Source organism: Choloepus didactylus, chromosome 17 (assembly GCF_015220235.1).
Source record: "Choloepus didactylus isolate mChoDid1 chromosome 17, mChoDid1.pri, whole genome shotgun sequence".
NCBI lineage: Eukaryota > Metazoa > Chordata > Mammalia > Pilosa > Megalonychidae > Choloepus > Choloepus didactylus.
Genome location: NC_051323.1, coordinates 45560334 through 45580669, shown reverse-complemented (window position 1 = coordinate 45580669; position 20336 = coordinate 45560334). Strand labels below are relative to the sequence as shown.

General features: G+C 46.0%; 1 protein-coding gene across 1 annotated transcript in view; it reads left to right on the top strand.

Moving 5' to 3' along the window:
• EPAS1 (endothelial PAS domain protein 1) overlaps window positions 1-20336 on the top strand; it is an 86544-nt gene that overhangs the window by 35763 nt on the left and 30445 nt on the right. Inside the window, exons 2-4 of the mRNA XM_037807808.1 lie at window positions 10350-10540; window positions 17000-17151; window positions 17597-17681. Coding sequence (XP_037663736.1) covers window positions 10350-10540; window positions 17000-17151; window positions 17597-17681 — 428 coding nt within the window. The remainder of the gene's footprint in view (window positions 1-10349; window positions 10541-16999; window positions 17152-17596; window positions 17682-20336) is intronic.

Here is a 20336-nt window from a genome sequence, read left to right as displayed (position 1 = left end):
AAAAAAAAAAAAAAAATTTAAACAAACACATCCAAGCAGAGGAAAATTATCCCATCTTGGCTGGTTTGTCAGTGAGATGCAGACCTAGGGCAAAAGGGTGGCCAAAATGTCCCCCTTTGGCCTTTTTCAGACCAAGAGCAAACATTTCCAAATGCTCATCAAACTAAGTCTCCTTAAGGGGCTTCATCACCAATACACCCACCTGCATTAAACCAGCTAAACCTTCAAGAAAGATCTGCTTATTAGCGTTTGGGGGATGTCACCTGATTGCGATCCAAGAGTAAGGGATTCAAATGATAAGGGCTTGTGTACTGGCTCCATCACTCTCTGATACTGACCTACGTCACAAGATTGATTCTGGATTAAATCAGAGGCGGTGTCTTCGTTTGCCAGGCTGCTATGACAAATACCACATCGTGGGTTGGCTTAACAATAGGAATTTATAAGCTCACAGTTTGCAAGGCTAGAAATCCAGAATCAAAGCATCAGTGAAGCCATGCTTTTCCCCCAAAGCCTGCAGCGTTCTGATGCTGGATTGCCACATCTCTGCCTCCAGTCACATGGCCACCTCTTTCTCTCCCTGGTTTGTTTTCCTGGTTTCTGCTGACTCCCTGTGTCCTTCTCTGACTTTCTTCTCTTGCTAAGGCCTCCAGGAATATGGATTAAAAACCTCCCTCATTCAGTTGGCCACACCTTAACCAAAAGTAACATCTTCAAAAGGTCCTATCTACAAATAGGTTCACACCAGCAGGAATGTGGATTAAGATTAAGAACATGTCTTTTGAGGGGGTACACAATGCAATCTACCACAGGTGATATGATAAGCATTCTTTATTACCTGGAAGCACAGCACATGGAGTGTTTCCTGCTTGTAGCAGCAGCTCAGTTCCTTAGCCAGAGTCTGCAGAGTATGAGTGGGGCAGTAACAGACATCAGAAGCCGCAGAGAGCATTCGAGAGCGAGGCAAGTACCTCGTGCAGCTGCTTGCTTTCTCTCCCTTTCCCTAGATGCAGACACCACTCAGTATTCTCAAAAGGTCAGCACGCTGGATATGATGAGGACTGGGGGTAGATGGAAAGAGCACTTTGTTTGCACACTGTTAGGGAGGAGGTCCTGCTGACCAGCGAGGATGACCACCATCTCAGCACTGGCCTAGAGTTGAAGGAAACCTCCAGTTTCAGTATAGTTTGTGCTCTCTTCTCAAATGTTTTAGACACTCCATCTCAATATGGGCTCCAGGGTTTGTCATGGGAGAGGAGGGAGAGCAAGTAGCGTTTCTTAAATTGCACAAGGGAGAGAGGAAGCCTAAGAGAGTGAGTGAGTGGGCAGAAGGAGGAGGATGAGCCCAGGTCAGCGGCTGAGACTGTGTGCACACGCTGTCATCCTCCCCCCTACATCGCCCTCCCTGGCGCCTCTTCCGGAGCTCTGCATTCAGTGACAATGGCCTTGGTCCTCAAGGTGCTGATGTTGCCAATTCCATCTCCTCAACAGGAGGGTGTGATGTGAGGAAGCTATGTGGATCTGGCAGCAAGCTAAATATGGGTCATCTTTTATCATAAAAAAATAAAATAAAAGCAACACTTACTACAAAGATTGCCATCACAATGTTATTTATAATAGCTAAAAATTAAAAGCTGTAACTGAACAACAGTTAGGGGAATAATGAAGTGCATTTTGATCCACCTGCATAATATGATATTTTTGGCTGTGAAGAATATTTTTAAACAATTCTTAATATGGCACACTTAAGTAAAAAGAGCCAGCAATCCAGCGAGATCTCAATTTGTTTTCTTTACAATTCTGTATTTTCGAAGCTGCCTATAATAAACATGCATTACTGTTATCTCCACCAAAGTATTTTTTTAGAAGGAAATGATCTGTTAGGACAAACTAGGTTATGTGGTGGTAGCATGTAACGAAGGTCTGTTTCTAGCCATGTGATGTGCCCAGCACTGGTTGGCAAAGGGCTCTGTTCGTGATGATCACTCAGGGATCGAGGCTATCTGAACCTCCATCATTTTAGACACTCCATCTCAATATGGGCTCCAGGACTTGCTATGGGAGAAGAAGGGGAGCATGGGGGAGCAAGTCCTATTTCTTAAATGCTTCTGTCTGTATGTGCACCTGTGACTTCTCACATTTTGTGTGACTGCCCCTCTCATTGGGGTATAGGAGGTGTGTCCAGAAGCAGAGGGGAACTGGAAGTATTGGTGAGCACTGGCTTTTAGAGGGAATTTCTTATTGTAGCCTCTGGGGGTCTGCACCACCTGCCTGTGTTTCAGGGTCTTTTTCTATCCAGATTGAGGAGTAGACATACTTGGGTGGCATCTGCTGTGAGAAAAGATGCTGCTAACCTGGTTGGGGAACCCAGGCAGAGTACCCACAAACCTCAAAAGGCCTGCCCCCAGCTGCAATGCCGCCACTACCACCAGCCTCAACCTTCCTTCCACATCTGTGCTGCACCTGCACACCTGATGCCAACAGGGCTGGGCCTGGGGCACAGCCTCCTTCCTCCTGGGCCTGGGGGCAACAGAGCAGAAACTTCCTTGCCCTCTCTCCTTAAAGTACAGTTACTTATTAGAGCCAGGGTGGTGTCCTGGAAAGAGCCCTGGATTAGGAATCAGAGTCCAGTGTCTTTGTTCCAGCTCTATACATTCCCATTGCCTTTCTAAGCCTCAATTTCCCTCATCTGTAAAATGGGAATAATGATGCATGCTCTTTCTATCCCACTGGGTAGTTGTACAGACTGAATGAGTTTTGCATATGAAAGTGCTTTATAAATGCAATGGGTGATACAAATGTGAAGTGGTATTATTCACTAATATGTTGAATAAAGAGTGCTGGGCAAGACTTGGCTTGGCATAGGGATGGTTGTCCCTTTACACCTGTACTTGCACAGCTTTCCCCAGCTGGGCTGGGGATTCCACGTGTCCTCAGATTATAGGCAGAACTGGGTTATCTGGAGCCCCAGATGGGCTGTACCTATGGGGCTGCTCTGTAATTGAATCTGCTACTCTCTTCTCCAAGGCTGCCTGGAGCAGAGAAGGCCACCAGATACGCATCTCCAGTCTGCCCCAAGCAGAATTGACCATTAGAGAGACAAGTTGGTTGAGCTGCAGACATTACTGTCAGCTCTGAATGCGGGCCAGGCCTCTGCTCCAAGGGTCCAGACCAGCCGTGGATCAGGGACCTGGGGCTCAGCCCACAGGAAAGGAGGCTGGGGGGTTGAGGTGTGAGCCGCTTTCTAGGACTCCTTCAGGGAAGAGGGAGAGTGAGAGCATCAGTTCCTGGTCTAACCACTCCCTCCCCTTTATAGCTCTTTTAGGACTTTTCTGATATGCCTGTTGGTATGGTAGGCTGAGATCTCTTTCAGGACAGTGACCGTGTCCCTCACAAGAGGTGTGTATATTAAAGTATATTAATGCCTTTTTTCCCTTGACTAGATCTATCTGAATGGCCCAGTTCCTCCTAGATTTTCTAATTTAATATCTTCTGTTTTGACTGGCTAACATTGATACCTTCTCCTCCACTATGCAATAGATTCTCCTACTAGTCACTATTGCTTTCAGACACATATGAGAATATCCTCCAGAAAGTTGTCCACTGGCACACATCCCCCATCTAAAACATTTTTGCCTCTCTTCTTGAATTTCCTTTGGAACTGAAGACAATTCTTTTGAAAACCTTCAATTGTGGCAATGCCTTATCTTTTCAGGGCACATTTTATTCTTTCAAACAAACCAAGATCCATTCACAGTCAAGTCCGGTGACTACAGTCGGTGGGTAAACTGGATAATATTGTTTGGGGCTTAAAACGAAGTGTGTATTCTACACAAAGTGTTACAGTAGACTTTCTTGCATGGCTCCGAAATTAATTCTAAAAAGATCCACAAAATACTTAGAACGATGGCCACTTCTCTGGAATAAAGTTACAGCCTTCTCCTGAGGCAGCTGTTTTGAAGGGTAGCCTTTTTTTTTTTATGCGATAGCTATTTCAAATCTCTGGCTCATTATTTTCACTTCCCTCTTTGTTTCATCCGTGCCGTCAGGTTCAGCCAGGGTCCAACTAGTTTAATTTATGATGGTGATTACAAATTTGCCTGGGACATAATGAATGTGGACACAGTACCTACGAGATAGGAGAGCGTGGTTAGGCCTGGGAAGTAGTCCTGAGTTGGAGACCTGACAGTGGTTCTCAGTCCTGACTGCACATGAGAATCACCTTGGGGAGACGGAAGACTCTGGATGCCCAGGCTGCCCCCCAATCCAATTCAATCAGAATCTCTTGGGGTAGGGCCCGGCATCAGTGTTTAACGGCTCCTCTGGTGATTCCAGTGAGCAGTCAGGGTTGAGAACCACTGGCTTTGGTTCCTTTGTAACTTAATCTATGAAGCAGTCAGTCCTGAAGTGTTGGGCCAGGACTTTGTTCTGATCTCGGGGGCCTGAAGCCCCGTGTGTTTCTCCCTTCAGGCAACCCTTGTGCAGCAGCCACACAGCCTCACTGAGAGTCACTAGATCCCTTCCAATTGCATTTGGCTTTCATTTCCTTCATTCACAGCCGCCTGCGAACTAGCGGAGCCTAGAATTTCACTACCAACAAATAGACGGATCCAGGCTGGCCTTAGTCAAGGTCCATCTCGCTCCCTGCCCTGTGGAAAGTCATTCTGCTTCTAAGCCATTTAACCTTATAGAGTAACAGGCATGTTGTTTTGATACCCTGACGGCCGCAGGCATCACTCATGTGAGTCCTAATCACTCTAAAGATCGGGAGTCGACAGCTAATTAAGGAACCATCCCCACCGGAGCAGCTGGTGACATGTGCCCACCCCAGACTGTGTTCACCTGGAAGTCAGAAGCCAGATCACCCTAACCAGGAGCAGATAATGTTCAGTTGCTGACTCAAGCCAGGAATCCCTAAGCCAGGTTTGCAGCAATGATCCCAAAATTAAAGAAACATTTTTAAGATAATGAAGCTCTGGAAACAGACTTTTCCTGGTTGACTTGTAGCATATTTGCTGAAAGTTTAGGACAGTCAGTTTTGTTTTAACTTTTGACTGGCTGCCTGGTCTTTAAAGTGGTTGCTTTCCTTAACTCAGGGTCAAATGTTTAAGAATTTAGGTTTTCAACCTAAGGAGAGTAAGCATAGGTTTGAGTATATGAAAATGTCGGAAAAAAAAAAATCACGTGAACTGCTCATTGTCAACTTGCATCATGGATAGAAACTGCATTGGGATGGGCCTGCAGCTTTTACGGAGAACTCTGAAGTCACCTTTGATAAAACCACACCACACAGCCAGCCCTAAATGTAGCCACTGAGGCTGCATCTTAAAACCCACAGCACTGCTTCCCCTTCTTCTTCCTCCCCCTCCATGAACTCGGCGACTGGTTATTCATCCTACTCCTAAGGTATCACACCTTTTCCTATGGTGGCTGCTCACGTAAAGATACAGCCTCCCCACCTCACATGGAATCGTGTTCTGTGTAATTTTTTCTATCTTAGCCCTCCTCTTCTTCCCTAGTATATGTCAGTGCCCCGATCTGTGGGAAAGAATCTAATGCAGTGTCGGGCAGGTGGAAGGCATGCAGTACGTATTAATTTCCTTGCTGCTAATGGAAAAACCTTTGATCTTGGACCCAGGAGAGCTGGATTTGAGACAATGACTTTTAACAAGTTTCTTAATCTATCTAAATCCCACATCCTCATGTATTAAATGGGGATAATAGTGCTTTTCTCGCAGGATTGTTGTGAGACTCAAATGAGATCCAAACGTGTAAAAAGTAAAAGTGCTTATCGAACCCCCAAACACTATATAAGGTTATTGTTATTTGTCCTTCTAGGTTCAGCTGAAGTCCTGCATCTCTGAGTAGCCTTCTCTGCCCCTGTTTGCTCACGCCAAGTTGTTACTTATCTTCACCTCTTATAGTGTTTACTGCCTGTCCTACTTATTTCTGTGGTTAATCAGACTGGCTTGAATTGTTGGCTCCCTATCGAGACTGCATGCTCCTTGAGGACAAGGAGTTTGCACCCCATCCACACTCCAGCATCCTCAGGTCTAGCATGGAGCACGGTTAGCACTGCCCTGTCTGCGTGAGGACCCGTAATCCAGGCCCACATTTGTGTTGCCTGTGCCATATTCTGAGCAGCGTGCCTGGTTGCCCTGTGGGGATCAGGAGGGCTCCCGGGAGAGACTAGAGCAGGGACTTCATAGAAAAAGCAAACTGGAGTAAGAAATCCATTTCTGAGCCTTTTTTGAAGATTTAGAAAATTTAGGATGAAATTCATTTTTAAGGGAAACCAGGAAATTCTACCAACTCAGAAAGGACAAATAGAATTTAACATGCAAGTTCTAGATTGTCATGGAAAAAAGGTTTTGACCTATTGCAAATAATTCTAGAACCCATCTTGAAAGTGAAAAGAAAGTGCAAATATTTTAGGGAATAAAACTCATTGACCTAAGAAAGTTCAGCACAAAGACCTGGTCAGGAACAGCCTGGGTGGCAAATACATCCCCAGTCCAAGACAGCATTTACTTGGTGATGAAGTCAGCTGTAATGACCAACTTCTGAATGTGATTGCTGCTGAAATTAGCCAGATGGTGGGATCATTATTGTCATGATAGCTTTCAGTCATAGAGAGCGTTATAGTATTTCCATTCCTTTCACGTTTGTTCCTAACAAATAAGACAGGAGATTTCCCCATTTTGCAGATGAGGATATCAGGGCACAGAGAATGTATTTCCTTCCACAATCAGATAGTTACATGCTGTGGCCAATATATTCAAGCGCCAGCCCCCTGACTTCCAGTCCTGTGTTCTATTTGCGAGAAGCATAACCTATGATAAATCGTGTGGGGAGCAAGAGTGTATACGCATCAGTTAGGATTAGGTCTTCCCTCCACACCTAATGGATCATATTCTTCAGTGTCGCTAATTAAATGGTGGCAGTGTTACCAATTTTTGTCTGTTCTTCCACCAGTCAATGTTAGACAGCCATCTCTGGGCTGTGTCAAGGTTAGCTAGTCAATCTGATTAAAGTCATGCTTGTTTCAGAGTGGAACTGTAAAAACGAGGCATCTCAAATGGAGATCATGACCAAGAGGCTGTGTGCAAGTCTCAGTCTTTCTGTCTGTAAATATTACAATGTTGCTATTTCTTTATTTCTTGAGAAAGCCGCTATCTCCTACTCTTATGTGGAGAAAAGACTATTGGCCCAGGAAGAGACAGCTTCTAGCCCTTTCTCTGCCACTAATTAGCTGGGTTACCTTAGGCAATTGACTTAACCTGGTCAAGCCTCAATTTCCAGCTTTGTGCCTGCCTTGCCCATCTTATAGGTAGGTGGGTTGTGAGGATGGAGTTAGATAGGGGGTGCTTGTGTGTCTCAGGATTTCTGACTGTAACCCTTCAAGGACTTGGGCGGGCACTTGCTGTGTGACCTTAGGCAAATTACATATGTCCTAGCCTCGATTTCCACATCTGTAAATTGTGCAAACAATATCTACTCTATTGTGCTGTTATGAGGATTATAATGAGGGAATATACATATGTAAGGTGTTGGTGCAGTGCCAGGCACAAAAGTAGGTGTCAAAAATATTTGAGTGGATGAGGGAATATGGCAGGAGGCAAATCCCAAATGCCGTTGCCAGACAGAGCACCGACTCCATATTGCCTTTTCCCTACCAGTTTCTTCCTCTCTGCCTTGTCAGCTCTCACCCTAAGGAAGGGACAACAGCGAAGAGGAGCTTTATGCATGCAGATGTTGGTGTGGAGGTCACAGCTGGAGCCAGGGAACTCTTAGCCCCTTGATGGTTTCTCTTGATGCCTCTGATGGGTGGGTTATGTATTTATGATGCTGTTGCCTGGGAGTTTAAGCGTTGGTGCTGGAGAATGCAATCCAACATCCTACAGATGCTGGTTCTCCTTTACCTGGTTCTCATGACGCAAAGGGTTGGTGCATACAGTTATAGTGTCCTGTTCCCTTTCTACCTGTCCTTTTCCTGCACACCTTTCATGGCTGCTTTTGTTCCACAATCAGAAGTCAGGAGTAAATTGCAAATGGCAGAGACTCATATGCAAACTGCAATTAGAGTGTGAAAGTCTGGTGGTAAAATCACCCTAACAGCAGGTTCCGAGAGCGTGGGGATGCGGCTGGTGGTACCGAGAGACCTGAGAGGTGGAAGTCAGGGGAAGGGGAGGGAGCAGGAGTCAGACAGAGGAAAACAGAAAGGGAGGCTGGAGGAAAACTTTCACCCTTTCACAGTTTTTCTGGAGGCTCTTCCCAATGTCAGCCGCTGTTGGAACCTTCTTCCTACAGCCAGTCCATGATGCTTAATCCATCCGGGGACCTGGACATTCTGGGTTCTGTTTTGTTTTTGTTTTAATGAAGCTTATCAAGACAGTGGAGAATATTGAACTGTGGCGCCTATTAAAAGACAAAACAGGGCTTCTGCCCCAAATCTGGAGGGACTCGAGAGGCATGTCAACATTCTGTGAATCCCAAAGTACTGGATTTTCTGCCCAGATAACCAAGCCAGACAAGAGAGAAGCAGCCCCTGGTTTTGGAACTCTCCAGAGAGGAGGACAGGGTGAGGGGGCCCTGGTTGGATTGAGACCTTGAGAGCTGTGAAATGTATTGGACACTTTTTGAAAAAATAAAAAACAAATTTTTTTCTTAAACAAGCAATGTGGATTATTTATAGAAACATAAGCAAATATAGATAAGCATTAAGAAAAAACAAATCACCCCTGACCTCCCTACCCTGAGACACTAACATTTGGGGGTATAGAGAGACAGGCGAGTGATGGATGGTTAGGAGCTGGAATTCTGAATCCCAAGGGCCTGCCTGCAAGGCCTGACTCCCCACAAGCCTGCCGGGAAACCTCTGGTGGATTACTTCACTCTACAAGCCCATTTCCTCATCTGTAAATTAGGGATAGTAATACTTACTTCCAAGGGTAATTGTGAAAATTAAAGAAGTTAATGTATTGGTAGGGCTTAAAATAACACCTGGAATATAGCAAGCCCGATTTATGTGATAGTTGTAATAACAATTATTATTTTATTATGGCAATATATTATATTATATTATTACAGCAATATATTATATCATAATAACCTATTATAGATTGTTATATAATAATCTTATGTAAGAATTAGCAGTATTATTTTATTATAGTCCTAGATTTTTTTCTATATAATGTGTAGGAAATACTATGTACGATGCATGTATTTTTATGAAAATAGGATTGTACTATTCTGTTTTGTGATTTTTTTTTACTCTTATGATCACCTTTTCACAGGCAGAATTTTTATTAATATTAGCTAACATTGCTCATTGTTGATATAGGCCCAGTGCTAAGAATTTTACACAAATTATCTCATTTCATCTTCACAATACCTCTGTGGAATAAGTATTATTATCACCATTTTACAGATGAAGAATCTGAGCTGAACAAGTTTAAATAATTTAAGTGTATGGAACCATAAAGCAGGGAAGATAGAAAAGTAACCCAGGCAGTTTTGGCTTTTAAACTTACCCTGTTAGAACTTGCCATGGGCTTTATAAGAAGATCCAGGATTTCTTTAGGAATTCCTGGAAGAAGCAGACTTCTGTGTGTGTCATCTTTCCTTCTGTCCTGCAAAAAAGAGGAAAGTGAGGCTGAGACAGGCTGGTGACATATGACGGCAGAATTTGGAGAGAGAGCCCTTTCATGCCTGTTTCTTGTTTAACCCTTATCAGGTACCTGCTTTAGGAAATCATGGGTGTCTGGCTGACTGGTTTTGTTGGGCTGCAATGGCATTTTCAGTTTTTACTATAGAAATAACTCTGTGTTTGTGAAATGTGAACTAAGGTCTGGTATGGGCTTATATTTTTCTGAGTGGATTTTATCCAGAAAAAGAGAAACTTGAAGCAGTTTTTTCCTCTTGTCCTCTAGTGCCTTTGACCCAGCCTCTTGGGCCACAGGCCATAGCTTCCCCACCCATCCATCCCCATCCCGGAACATTCACCCTGGTCCTCAGATAACCCAGGACCAGTTCTGAGGCATCACCAGTTAATTAATTTAATCAGCAAGTTCCTGCCGAAACCCCACTCCTGTGAAGCCCTGTTGTGACACCATGGGAATGCACGAGGGAGGAGGGCAGTTGAAGTGACACCAACACACATGAAAACATAGCTAGCCAAGTAGAGCAGGCCGCGTGTGGCTTGGACCACTGGTGCGAGCCCAGAGCAGTTCAGTGGAAGAGTTTGGCCCGTGATGAGCCTATGAGTTTGGGCCCAGGAGGATGCAGAGCAGGAGTGTTGTAGGTGGGCAGTAATGTTTTAGGCACTAACCCCTTCGCTCTCGATTTAGGAGTAGCTCGGAGAGGAGGAAGGAGAAGTCCCGTGATGCTGCAAGATGCCGGCGGAGCAAGGAGACGGAAGTCTTCTACGAGCTCGCCCATGAGCTGCCCCTGCCTCAAAGCGTGAGCTCCCACCTGGACAAGGCCTCCATCATGCGGCTGGCTATCAGCTTCCTGCGAACACACAAGCTCCTCTCCTCAGGTGAGGCTGGCAGCTGCCCCCAGGCTGCTGCAGACAGGCAGACTTACCAGTATGTCCCTACAGACTGGAGGCCCCTGTTGTGCCAGAGTTTGAAGGTCACTGGTCATCTTCTCCACCCAGCAATCCCCACTTTGCAAAACTTTCACCCACAAAAACACCACCCTTAGTGCTTTGTTCCTTTGGTTAAATATCTCCTTTCCACCAATGACCTGTGCAATGAAAACAGCCCTGAGACAGGGAGAAAGGAAAAGCCTGGGGACCTGGAAGCTAAGGAGGACAAAGAGGGCTAGGAGAACTACGGATTAGTTTTGCTGACTTCCCAGTTTTATTGCTATCTGGACAAAAGGCGCATACTCAATACTAGATTGAATCCTTAGGAGGGCTTTTGGTCCTTATCTTCAGTCTTAGCCTTCCCCACAGTGGTAGTCGAGGCTGTCCATATGATCTTTTTCCCTCTTTGTAGCCAGTTATGGCAGGCAAATTGTTTTGCCTCTCTGAACATTGGTTCCTCATCTGTAAAACAGACTTAAAAATCTTTATTTTGCAGAGTGTGAGAATTAACTGAGGCAGTGCCTGTAGAGCCACGGTCCATCCGCCCTCGTTCACACTGGGGTGTCCTTGATTGATAACCTAGTGCGTGACACCCCCACCCCCACCCCCAGGGAACTGACCAAGTCTCACCCTCCCGAGGATCTCTGCAACCATCAAGTTCACGAAACTTTTTTTTTCTCTCTCAGAAAGTTCACATTCTTCAAAAACTATTTCCTGTTAGTCCTGATCAGAAAGTGGTGCCCTAAGGAGTTTTCCAGTTCAGATTCTATGTGAAAATCTCATCTTGTCTGTCAGTTTTGCAAGGAAACTGGTCAGCGTGTAATGTCACTCCCTGCCCTGAGCTGGCCACTGCAGGTGGGCAGTGTCCAAGATGGTGAGTGTGAGGGAGACAGTCAGGGAGGGGAAGGTTCTTTTGTGGTTGGTTTTCAGTTTTCCTGAGTAAGCATGGTGCCTCGGGGATGGGTTGATTCCACCATCCTGTTATGAACTAGCTATTCTGGGAAAGAAACTCTGAGCAGAGGGAATCCAGTGTGAAGTGGAGAGGCTGGCCGACATGTGCTATTCTGGGCCCTGTAGCACAGGAAGGATATGGGGGGAGATGACTGCTCAGTGGGTCCGAAGGTTGGAGGGCTAACCCTGTGCTGCAAGTCTAAAGAAGCTGACTGTGCAATCTTAGAAAAGAGCAGACTTGAGGTGGGGTGTGGGGAAGACGAAAGGCAATGCCATGCTCTATAAATACTTCCAAAACAACAGCAGAATCATAGTCATAGATGCTACAGAATTATGGGAATAACGGGCTGACGCTCTGTCAAGGCTGGGTGAATCCATCAGAGGGCACGTGGCTATCTCTGTCTTTTAACCGCCTTGGCTTGTCTTCCTACACAGGTCTGGGAATGTAGGAATCATCTTTACATATGTAAAGAGTAGTCAGTCACCAATTTAGGACTAGAGGGACTCCATCTCAACACCCAGGAATAGCTCCTCTACTTCCCTACTCTGGTACTTAAGATTCTACTATTAGAAATAAATTCCTTTGGGTTAATCATTGCTTCCTTCCACCACCACCCTCCTCTCTCCCCCACCAATAGAAGCCCTGGGAGGGGTAATCCATGAATTATGGGACAGGCTTGAACTAAATTTGGACCCGTGGACTGTTTGAGACCTAGAGACTGTCAGATGAACCTCCTCCTTTCACAGATAATGACAAGCGAGGTGTGGAATGGTTAAGGTTGTTTAAAGCAACACATGGTGAATCTGTACCTGGAATTCAAGTACAGTTGAATATTGGACTATGGGGAAGGCAGACATGGGATGGCAGGCACGTTCTGCATCTGTGCTGGTGGGACCCCCTGGTGTGCCCGTCCTCCCGTGTGTTAGACACGCCCAGCAGGGGATAAGACCAGAGTGGGCCATGGCAGGACACCACATCTCCCAGCTGCTGCAAGTTGTGGACACAGACTGCCCCTGCCCAGCCAGAGCCCTTAGCATGTCAGCTCTGGTCCTCTCTGTCCCGAAGAAAGAAATGGGGAAAAGATTAAAAAGTTTCCTCATTTGACCATCAGGTCCTGGTGACCCTGAAGGAGAAATTCTCATAGAAAGAGCATAGCCTGGGGGAGTCGGAGGTGGCTGTTCAACACATCCCCTGTTCTCTGACTTCTCTTCCGGGCTCCTGCCACACATTCTCTGGACCAGGCATTTCTTAGAAATTGTTTTCAGGAATTGTATGTGAGACAGGCCCTTTTTTCTTTTTTAGTCATATTTTGCTTTTTCAATGCATGTAGCTTATCGAGAAGGAGTACAGGATTTGTGGTCAGATGGACCTGTGTTGGAAACTCAGTTTCACTGCCTTCTTTCTATACAACCTTGTAACTATTTCTTTACTGTCTTTGAACCTTAGTTTCCTCGTCTGTACAAAGGAGATAATAGTAATTACCTTGCAATGTTGTTTGAGATTTAAGATAACAGATACAAAAGACCTTATCCCATTGCTTCCTACATGTTAGGCTCTCAATAAAATATAGCTTAAAAATAAACAAGTATTACTAACAAGTAAATTCGTTTATAATAAATGTGATAAAAAAGAAACTCCAGTGTAAGCCCTTACTATCCTTTTCTCACCTTTCGGCAATGTCTATCACAATGCGAAGTTGCCAGCCTTTTCCAAATCAAAACAAGCCACAAATCATTATTCAAGCATCTTTAACAAAGGTGACCACCAATTTTGGCTCACTTTATAATAGGAAATAGCTGGTTGCATACCTCAGAGTTCAAAAGGCTAAAAAATACCAGGTTTTGCTTTAGAAAAGTTGCTTCTTTACTTAGTAACGTTTCCCTTTGATTTTCACAGTAGGCTGTTCTGTGTGGGAATTTTGGAGAGGAAACCTCAACATTGAGAAATTCAGGCTGTGGGTCTGGGCCTCTGATTGAGATTCGTATCACAGGAAGCAAACTGAAACAATGGCTTTATGATATTAGCTTCCACGCTGGGCTAAGAACAGAACACACTCTGACGGGAACATCAGTGGAAATGCCGCCCAGTCGTCTCCAAGCCTCTTTCAAGATGAGCCCCACAAACTGTGGCTGAATGAGGGTCTCTTCTACAATCTGGGGGCATTAACCAGCAGTAAATATGCAAAATTCACTTCCACTGTGAAATCAATTTGGGACTTCCCCAAACTCTTAACATGTTTAATTCAAATATATTTCCCACAACAGCTAGGAATCAAAATGAAGTTTCTAAAGAGAAATGTCAGATTTATCATTGATTTGTTGTTATCTGCTTAGTGAAAACATCAGTTTTAAAAAGGGATTATGATTTCCTGATCTCTAGCCTACTAAGAGAAAGACACTAAAGTGTGGGACAAGATATTTCAAACTTTTTACTGTGAGTTTTCTGTGCAGGAAAGGTGTGACCAAAGAAAGCAGAAATGTGGAGGCAGAAATGGTTTCTGGTACCCGCTCACGCCCCACTTTCAAACTTCTTTTCCCAGATCCTCCCCCCCCACTTTTTTTTTTTTACTGTCCCACCCCCTCTTCCCACCTCCACTCTGAACAATTTCTGTCCTGTTTGGAAATGAGCCAATAAGCTGATTCATGCTAGGATGTTAATAACTGAGAGCAGCTAATGTGAAATCTCTTCCAGAGATCCTGACCTTGTTAGAAAATCATTCCCTTAACTTAAACCAAAAAAGTGTGGTCAATCAGCAGGTATTTTCTGAACCCAGCCCTGAGCTACATCTCATGAAGGGTAATACAAAGAGGTAAGATAGTAAGATACGTAAACAACAAGGGAATGAATTTCTAATCATAGACTTTCAGGACTCTCTGGTAGGTAAACAAGATCAGATTTTGCTGCCAGAGGTTTGAGAGTAGCCCATAGCCTCCTACTTGCCAATAGTGGAGTTTAAAGATATGGATAATGATCTAATAAGTGACCCAAAATAATATCTTCTTGGTTTCTCTGGGTTGCTCTTGAGCTCACCAGGACTGGGGGTAGTATTGGGTCTATAGCAATGGGAAGACTAGAGGGGAGGAATCAGTTTAGGCAAAGCCCTTTTACCCCTGTGATAACTCAGGGATGAGTGACTGCAAAGCACATCTTGCACCAGGAGGATCAGATCAGAATGGTTTAAAGCAGTCCTGGAACTTCTCAGAATAGGAAACAAATCAGAAAACAGCCTTGGTGGAATAAAATCATAGCCAGTACCCTGACCAGCAGGACCGTGGTGGCAGCCTGGCCTCACAGACCTGGCCAGGAGGTGTCTGCTCTGCCACCCTGGCTGCTCACCCCAGATGCCCAGCTCCTGCTGCCCGTGGGGTCCCACCCCACACAGGTGGCGCTGCCCGAAGGAAATGAGCAGTGCTCCGGAAAAAGTGCTCCAGAACCTCAGTCCGCGCATATCCTGGCTGTGGGGAGTCATCAAAGCCTGTTTACAGGGGCTATTTTTAGCATTAAAGCGTCTTGTTGTGCTCCCTGGGCCGAGTATACACCATCTCAGAAGAGTGCATCTGATTTTCATGCCCCGTCCCTCTTCTTTGGGGTCAAACCCTGAGTGTCTTGGGAAGCAAGTAACTTAGGCCTAGAACCCAAGATGATTAAAAGACCCAGTTGGCAGCTTATCGAGCACCTAGCATGGGCACCAAGGGTTTATTCTTATTATTGTGTAACCTTCAGCTCTGTATCGTGGCCTTCCCCACCATTCTGCAGACTCCTCGAGGGAAGGTTTGCCCTTGGCCCTCTCTGAATCCCTGACACACCTTGCAACAGGAATGAGTGCATAGTAAGTGAGCTCTGATGACCCATGCCCTGACTGTTTTCCCACTCTGTGCCTAGCCCAGGGCAGGCACATAGTGGAAGCTTAGTAACTGCTTGGTGAGTGAATTTTTGATGTTCCTAATACTGATTTGGATGTTAATGATACATTAGGGAAGACATGACATTCACATGAAGGAGCAGGAGGAAAGGCGGAGTGGAATTCAGCAGGAGGTGACATGGCATGAGCCTCCGGCCCCTCGGGTGAGGGTCCACCTCCCTGCTCTGCAGTTTTCACCCTCAGCTCCAAGCAGGGTGAGAGTGGCCTGGCCGGGTGCCTTCAGAAGCCCCAGGAGGAGAAGCAGGTGCTGTCCCACAGCGGGAAGAAGCCCCACCCAAGTCCTGCTGCCCCAGGGTCCTTGCTTCCTGGTCCTGCAGCCAGTGTGACGTCAGTTCCAAGACCTTCCGTTTCCATTTGTGGCCCCGTCGCCCTCCCTCCCGGAGGCTGGCATGCCCACTGCCGCAGCCAATTTCGCCATCTCCTGGAAGCACTTGTGCTGAGCACACATGGAAGCCAGTTTGACTGTGTTGGAACTGTTGAAAACAGGAAATTTTAAGCAGAAGTATTTCCTCTGGGCCTAGTAAACCCAAACAGAGTTGTCTTGGGATTACTCCAGATTTTGAAGTCAGTGTTGCTGTTGAGATCAAGGAAATTGAAGAGAAAATATCTTCTCAGAAACCACAGGGCCGGTCTTCTGCTTGTTGGAGAAGGGGGGCACCTAACTGGTGTCATTTCAGTGATGCTGAAAAATTCTCCTCTCTCGTCCCCCCAAATCCGACACCACTTGCCAAAATCGGCTGTCCTCCCCGCGTTAGGGTCGCTCATCGGACCTCAGCATCAACATCACCTGGGAACTTGTTAGAAAAGCACATTTATTTATTGAATCATCCAGCTTCATAGGGTATGACGTGTGCAGTCTTATTTGATCCTTACAATTCAATGAAATGGAAATTATTATCCCCTGCTTAGCTGATGATGAAACTTATGTTCTAAGAAGTTATTACCTTCCCAAAGTCATAGCTTATCAAGAGACAGAGGTAGGAATAGAATCTGTGTTTACTTGACTCTAAAACCTATAAATGGGTAAGAGTGGGGCTTTTGGATTAGACTGCCTGGGTTCAAAATGTAGCTCAGAAGCTTTACAACCTTGGGCCAGTGACTTAACCTCTCTAAGCCTCAACTGCCAAATGAGACTAAGAATAGAACCTACCTCAGGTTGTTGTGAAGATTATGTAATGTGCTTAGTACAGTGCCTGGCAGGTAGTCATTGCTCAATATACATTAGCAGCTAAAATGATCGTTCTTCCTGTTAACACGACTACTTGTACATCTATGATCACTGCTGCCACCACATGTACTGCTGCCACTAAAAACATACTGTCCACAAAGTCTCCATCAGAGGGTCCTTACATAGTATGTGGTCAACAAATGCTGCTATCTGGACATGTGGCAGATACTCAGGTGGTTGGCAGTGAGCCTTTCCAGAAAAGGCTCTAATGCCTGCAAGCTGTTCTTGGGAGACGTCTGTGCATTTCAGTCATGTCTGTTATGACCCTACATTCATGCAAGCCGTTCGATGCCCCTCTCTTTCCAGTGTGCTCTGAAAATGAGTCTGAAGTGGAGTCTGACCAGCAGATGGACAACTTGTACCTGAAAGCCTTGGAGGGTTTCATTGCCGTGGTGACCCAAGATGGCGACATGATCTTTCTTTCGGAAAACATCAGCAAGTTCATGGGACTCACACAGGTGACACACCTCCTCTGTCTCTTTCATAAAGGGAACAAGTTTCCATTTGGGGGTAGAAATTGGTAGAAGGTGCTGGTTGCAATCCCTCCTGACCTCTCCCTGCCTATGCCCCCTCTGACCTTTACTGTCCTCAGACCACAAGGCTCGGGAAAGGAACAGAACTCACACTTCCTGGCATTGGACTTGACATCGCTGATGGCCGTCTTGGTCTAGTTTAACCCTCTGTTGTCTGCATTAACAGGGTGACCTTTGAGAAATGAGTCTCTGTCGTTGACCGGCAGTCCTTTATTCCATCTCTCTGTCTGTCACCTCCGTGGGCCACAGCACCTGTTTGGGAATAAGCGTCTCCTCCCCATCTCCAAATCTGGAAAGTGACTCGGCTTCCTCTTGCAGTCTTCTACCTCAATATTAGAAATAATGAAACCCAATCTTGTTTTTGAACCAGGTGGAGCTAACAGGACACAGTATCTTTGACTTCACCCACCCTTGCGACCACGAGGAGATCCGTGAGAACCTGAGTCTCAAAAATGGTAAAGTATTCTTCATTGTGTGTTCCTTCCTTCTTGCCCCACCCAGGAGGAGATCTGTATTTTCTTTGTGTACAAGTATAGGAGACACAATTTATGGCTGTTGTATACAGGAAAAACTGTCATCCATAAAAAGTCCAGCAGGGCTGGCTCTTTGTATAGGCTTGGAGCTGGCAAGATGAGAATGAGGACACTGAGAGGACCCGGCACCCAAAAATCAATCCTCTTGGCCCCGCATGGTGTTTGATATCACACTATTAGGCCACTCCTTTGAGTAAGGATACTATCTCCAGAAGGTTTCATCACCTGAGATTTTAGCATCTCTGCCAAATGACACCACCCAAATCAACAAACTCGTCTGTGCAAAAGTGTCCATGGAAACTGTTACACTTGCCTATTGCTATGTTACAAACCACCTAGATCACAGTGGCTTAAACGACAATCCTTTTATTATCTGTCTCACAATTTTGTGGGTTCTGGGGATGGTGCTTTTGCACCATGTGATGTCAGCTGGGTTTCAGCCTTCTGGGGGCTTGACTGGGCTGGGGGATCAAGATGGATCACTCGTGTCTGTGCCTGGTGACAGACGGCTGGAAGTCTGGGATCAGCTGAATGTAGGAACAACTGGGCCTCTCTCTCATTCCGTGGAGTCTCAGAGCCATCCCTTCCCAACTGGTATCTCCACAGTAGCCAGACTTCTGACCTGGCAGCTCAGCACTCCCAAAATACAAAAGTGGAAGCTGCCAGACTTTCCCGATACGTAGTCCCGAGACTGGCCCGGCATCACTTGTGCCCTGTTGCATTGGGTAGAGCATGGTACAGGCCAGCCCTGATTCAGTGTGGGAGGGAACTTCATAGGGGCATGTGTGTCAGGAGGCATGGCTCCTCGGAGCCACCTTTGTAGACTAGCCACCACAGGAGCCAAGGAGTGACTTGATCCTCCAGTGATGAGACATGGGACAGAGATTTTATAAGGTCTGCTGCACTGCACCCTACTTGTAGAGGTATCTGTAGAGGCCAGTGGATGAGAGGGTCCACACAGGCAGAAGACACTTTGCAACAGCAGTTGGAGCTGCCACCTGAGCTCCTGTCACTGGTACATTCAAGCCACACGGTGGGACATTGCCAAGAAGACTGAAGCTTTGGAGAGAAGTGGGGTTCAATAACTTTGACGGTCCCTCCTGAACTTGGGATTCTATCACTGCCCTGGGCATCTTCTGCCTGTGTCTAGACAGCCCCCTTTAATATCTCTTACCTGCCATGAGGTGTGTGTTTGCCCAGTCTGAAGAACACGGGCAGTAAAACCAAGCCTTCAAGGTGTGTATTGTTACTGCAGCCACTGCAAAAGGGGACACTTAATTGGCCCACCTCCACTCTTGTTCTAGATTGAGTCCGCAGTCCACACATGGTGCAGGATTACAGCAGCCTGCCCCTGCCACCACCACCACTGACCTCTCACCCATCCCTCTGCTCTCCCACTGAAGGCCTCGGGCAGCCTTGCTCCTAAAGTATGCAGGCTGGAGAGCTCTCCATGGGTCTAATGAATTGTCTGAGCTGCTAAGGAAGTTCTGTTTGGTTCTGTGGAGAAGGGGCTGCCAGTCTTCCCAAATCCCTTGATGAAGCAAATGCTTGAAGCCTGAGAAAAGCAAAACATCTCTTGTTTCGTTTCTAACCCAGAAATCTCTTGGCCTCCTGGGTTATCAGTCTCAGTCCAACCACTGCCCCTAGTTTCAGGTTGACTGTGTGACCTGAGGCAAGTCACTTCACTTCTCTGTTCCTTGGAGTCTTTCTTTTCAAATTGATGGTATAGGACTAGGCAAAACCTAGGACATTCCAGCTCCCAAGTGCCATGATTCACAGTCAGATAAGCGCTATTTACCTGAGTAGAACTTTAGATCTCTTGGTCCTTGTTCTGGGGACTTGGGATATCAGTCAAACTCAATGAATCAGCAAATCGTCTTTGAAGGTACTGGCTTGTGGATGGACTCACGATCTGGAAGCAAAGGGTTAATGTTGCTCCTAGAAGGAAATGAGACTGGGAGGCAGATGGTGGGAGGCTTTGAAGGCCCAGCAGAGGACCTCAAACTTTATCCTGCAGACAGAGGGGAGCTATTGAAGGCTTTTCATCAGAGGTGGGGTGATATGATTGGAGCTATGTTTAGAAAGTTTGATCAGATGACAGAATGGAGAGAAGTCAGTGGCCTCAGTAGTAACCCAAGCAAACAGCCACACATAGGTCCCCCAGCCCCTCAGTCCCCACACCTGGATTGGTCCTAAACGGTCCAGGCCACAAACTATAGGTATGTTTCATTCTATACAAACTCCACCCAAGAAAATTAAAACTGTAAGGATAGGAGAGACAGTCTTATAGTCATGAATAGGAATATTTGCTCTTAAAAAAACAACAGCATAGAAGGTTCACTGTTTGGTCTATTGCTTAGCTGGCTCTCCTAAAGATCAGGGGTGCGACCAATCGTTTGACACAGGGCTCTCCAGGGAGGAGTGTGACTGTTGGAAATGAGACTCTGGATTATTCTGTGATGCTGGGCAGGGTCAGGAGTGTACCTTAGAGGGCTGAGGGTGGGGAAGGCAGTACAGGCAGAATTTAGACCCTGACAAGAGGGCCTCCACCGGCACTTAGCCCCATCCATTACTCTG